This window comes from Rhododendron vialii, chromosome 4a, assembly GCF_030253575.1.
Source record: "Rhododendron vialii isolate Sample 1 chromosome 4a, ASM3025357v1".
Taxonomy (NCBI): domain Eukaryota; kingdom Viridiplantae; phylum Streptophyta; class Magnoliopsida; order Ericales; family Ericaceae; genus Rhododendron; species Rhododendron vialii.
Window position 1 is genome coordinate 2,477,287 of NC_080560.1, and position 4,577 is coordinate 2,481,863.

Sequence of the window (4,577 nt, forward strand, 5' to 3'; positions counted from 1 at the left end):
GAACCGTGAATAAGTTTGTCTCATGGATAAAATGGGTAATGAGTTTACATGGAATCATTTGTTATGCCAAGAGAAACAACATCACTAATCGATCATTTGCCCAAACGAAAAATAAAGATGAACAACGGAAATAACGTTTCGATCACGATCACTCTTTCCGATGTGCCTCTCTGTTCTCCTAATAACCCTAAAATGACCGAACAATTTTTAATATGTCTCATGTCCCCAAGTGTTCGTCCGCGACTCTGGATGAAAATGACTTGAGAATTTCTGTGACTGTAGGTTGACTGTGTCTGGGCGGCCCAGATTTGCATCCGAACAAGAATTTCTGGTTGCGAGCGTTTCGAACAAGAATTACATCGGATGAGGGGAACATGATTCGGAAGGGAAATACGCTTCCAGTTAATTGCTTATTAGTGCAACCATCCCATGGTGCTACTAGCTAATTCCTCATCCCAGATCAAAATGGATTCGTCATCTCTTTCTCCCAGGACTATGCCATACTAGTTCTTTCTTTCAGCACTCGGGTGTCCGGAACAGTTTAAACGAACCTCGACTGAGTTGTGTTCCTCTTTTCACCTGAATTATTAGTGCTAATCTTCGGAAAAACAGTTCATTTTCATTATGGTTTTCCACACTCGTATGGCTTGTTTACTTGCTCATTCCGGCCTTTTCAAGCTCTCATGGCTCTGCTGCTGTTTTGTATGTAAAAATCTCAAGGAAGACCTTCCACTATCAAGAGTGAATCAGGACAAATGGAAATCGATGAAACGTGCTTTTTCTCCAGTAAGCCAATGTGGGTCAAATCGATGCATCCATCTATTGAACTAATGCCTCAGTAGACCGACTAATTCGAGTGACGAATATCGTCTAGTTTTAGGGGCCCATTAAAGTTTATAGATGACAGGTGACTGGAGTGGGCGGCGAGGAATTCCCATATGGGGCAGTCGTCGAATATGACAGCTCTAAGTTTAGTTTAACGCGATTATGAAGATTAGTCTTTATCCTAAACTAAATTAAAGGTGACATAAAGTTGGTTTTCTTTTCCCTCAGGATTATAGGGAAAGAATACTCCCATATGAGATTTAGCTTTCTTTTGCCGTTATAGCACATGTCGTCCATTGTTGTTCAGTGGGCAGAATTCCTTAAGCAAACCATCCGAGAGAGAGAGAGAGAGAGAGAGAGATGTACATCTGCAATTTGAAATCACTACTCTTGCTAAAAAAAGGCTACAAAAAGATTGACAGAAACAGAACATAAAAAAAAGAAAGAAAAAAGAAACAGAACAAACATGGGTTAAACCTAAAAGGAGGTAGTTTTTTTCCCCCCTCCTCACATGATCACAAAATCAGTTCCTTTCTTCAGTCATTCAAATTTAACTGCCATAAGTCACTCAATCAGGCATTGCTCCATTTCTTGTGTCCGGGAACCCATTTGGGGCACTTTGGACTGAAGTAGCTAGCCACAACCTTGTCATTCAACAGCTGAATAATCGGCTCGTATTTCACGCACCGAGGCGCCTTGTACTGATTAATCGACGCACCTAAGCTTATAGCATAGTCCATGAGCTTATCAAATGTGCCAACATCAACAATCCTTATCTCAAGAGGCCCAATGGACTTGTCTGAGGCCCGGCCCTGTCGGTAGACACTGTTGAATGACTCTTCGATAGTGAGACAACAGTCTTCGAAGACCGAAGGCGGGATTGGGGTTGAGCCATTGACAGTAAGCTCCCAGAAAAGGACATAGTGGCCTGGGATTGTTGAAAGGTCGGCGTAGCTGGTATATTCTGTTAGAGTCGCGTCGAATGGGATCAAATGGTTCACGGCATTTTTTACGGCTGTTTGTAGCTCAACTTCGTCAGTCTTGTCCGAATCAATGCTCAGCGCGACATTTTTCCTGCAAATGAAGGTGAACTGGGGGGCCTTGTTCTTGAATCCGGCCACTCGGAGCACGTCCCCAACTCTGTACCGATAAAGCCCTGCAATACCCAATTCCTTATAAGTCCTAATGTAGTTCTGCTAATTTGTTTTCCATCTAATTCCAAGAATGAAGATGAACAATGAAATGCTGCACTTACTAAATACTGTAAAGCAGTGCTGCCAACATTTTGTTTTTCTCGAAATTTTCGACTTATATATCATTTTCATTCATTAACTTATCAAGATTTGAGAATAACATGGCTTGTATTATGAACATAGACATGATTATGGAGATCAAAGATTTACCTGCATAAGTTGTGACAACAAGCTCGTACTCTTGGCCCAGCTTGACATCAACAAGATCCACCAGTTCTTTCTGTTCTTTCCCATCAAGAGTTTTGGGCACGGCAATGGAATTGGTATTGACATCATTGTTCCTTTGAACAGGCAAGAACTCGAAATATGCCATGGTAGGAATAAGGGTGTAAGAGACATCACTGGGCTTGCAAAGAGGGTTGAGATTGACACCAAAGTAGCACTCAGAGGAGGCGTACATTGTGCACACCAAAGGCAGCCCATTGCTATAGAAATCAAGGGTTGGAATATACTGTGACATGGTTCCAGTCACAATCACATCCACATATTTGGTATTTGGCCACAGCCTGGTGATGATCCCTTTCCATGACTCCTTCCCGCATTCGGACTCGATGAAATCTGCCAGCTCCGGGTCGGGCTTGACGATCCGCATCACCGACTCCCTCACCGAGGGGTCAGTGATTTGCGGGTCGATGGATCCGGTTCGGATGTCGTTGCACAGGAGCCGCCAGTGTTTCTCGAGGAACCGGATCGCCCGGATGAACCCGGAAGCGAAGACCGCCCCGACCCGGAGGACTTCCTTGTTTTGAAAAAGGCCACAGAGCATCTGGGAGTACATGCTTTGGTAAGAGTCCGGGCACAAAATGGTCTCATTTGGGCTAGTGTAGTTGGTGTATGGGTCATAAGGCCTGTTCTTGAAATGGGTACTTTTGTAGTAGCTGGTTAAAACAGGGCGAGCCACAAGGCCTCCAGGGGTTTTGGCCTCTGATTTTATGAACAAAAAGTACATCCCTTTGCCTTTGTCTAGGCCAGGAACAAATTGGTTCATCACAGGCATTAAAAGGCTGTAGAGCAATGACCTCCTCCCTAGCTCTTCCTCAATTGTTGGCATCAATTTCCTCTCTCCACCAGAAGTCCCAGAGCTGCACATACAAACAAAAACAAGAAAGGAAAAAAAAAACAAGAACCCATTTAGCAAAACTATCAACAAGCAATCTGCAATAGCCCTTTTTTGGGCTAGCTAACAAATCAGCTTTTATTATCAAAAAAACAAATCAGCTTTTTCCCTAGAAATCTTTATTTCTGTACTTTTGTCTAACTTTTTATGGGAAATTTTTCGAAAAATGTTCGAACGATTGAAGCCCTTCGATGTATTGAATCCGACGTGCATCTTGTGGGATCCATGAGCATCAAACATGTTCGAACACATCCGTATCTAGACATCTGAGTCCTTAGCATTGCGCAAAATACTATGGTTTGATCTTGAAAAAGTGGAAAAACGACCACATATAAATAAATCAGTAAGGACAAAAAAACTGATTAATAGTGAACTGTTGGAAATACAATGATCCATATTTGGTAAGTTTTGATTTCTCTTTCTCTGATAGAAATGAATGGAAAAATTTCCAAATCCCATTAGAACATTCAAATTTTTTACTAATAACTCTAAAAAAACAATCTCGTTTGTAAGTTCAAAGATCCACCTCTAAAGGATTCCTAAAAATAGAAAAGACCCTCCACATTTCGACAAGAACCTTGAAAACCTTCACTAAATGGACAAACCTTGTTAAGAATTCCGAAATGGGTTGGGAGCAGAGGATAGCCGACTTGTCCCCATTAGCAATACGGTTGATTTCTGGCTGAATATCCTCGTATTTGATAACGGGGACAAGTTTCTTGAACGTCTCTCGGTCCATGTTTTTGCCCGAAACGCCGAGCCGGTTCAAGTACTCTACGCCGGCGTTTCGGGACAGGATTTCGGCCAGGACTCTGTTCTGGACCTGATCTGCGTTGGCCGTGACATCTTCAATGAACTGAAGAGTCTTTTTGTTTACACTATAGTCCCTGCCATTTTTGTTTGGAGCCTCAGGCATGGTTTCTAGAGAGAGAGAGAGGGAGGGAGGTATGGAGAGAGAATGGGAGTTTGTTAGAGAAGAGGACAGAAATGGGTGTGAGGGAGAGGAAAAGAGAGTGGGGGGGTTTATATAGGGGAAATGGAAGGGGGGTTGTGGTCCACCCTTTTGCAGTGTTGGTTTAAAAAAATCACAAATGAGGAGACAAAAGAAGGGTATGATTGTAATTAGGAATGGGGGTTTTATGGTATTTTTGTTTTCAATTTAGCAACATGCTTTTATGGCTGACTAGGGCACACTGGGTTTTTTGGGGCGACTATTCGTAATTTCGTATTTTTTTCTTAAGCCCATTACATTTCGGTAAATAATTGTTGAAAATCATAAATAACATTTCGGTAAATAGCTGTTGAAAACAAGATTATATTTCGGTAACTACATGTCGAAAATGTAGTCAACCTTCGGTAAACAACTGCCGAACATACATTTT

The 4,577-nt window shown here is 42.2% G+C and overlaps 1 protein-coding gene across 1 annotated transcript; it reads right to left on the reverse strand.

Annotated features, from left to right (window-relative positions):
* Positions 1 to 1,194: 1,194 nt before the first annotated feature.
* Positions 1,195 to 4,187, reverse strand: LOC131323241 (indole-3-acetic acid-amido synthetase GH3.6-like). The gene is made up of 3 exons (XM_058354930.1): positions 3,801 to 4,187; positions 2,229 to 3,160; positions 1,195 to 1,981 (listed from the first exon to the last, which is right to left on the reverse strand). The coding sequence occupies exons 1-3, from the start codon at positions 4,109 to 4,111 to the stop codon at positions 1,398 to 1,400; spliced, it is 1,827 nt and encodes a 608-aa protein (XP_058210913.1). The 5' UTR covers positions 4,112 to 4,187; the 3' UTR covers positions 1,195 to 1,397.
* Between the last annotated feature and the right edge of the window lie 390 nt (positions 4,188 to 4,577).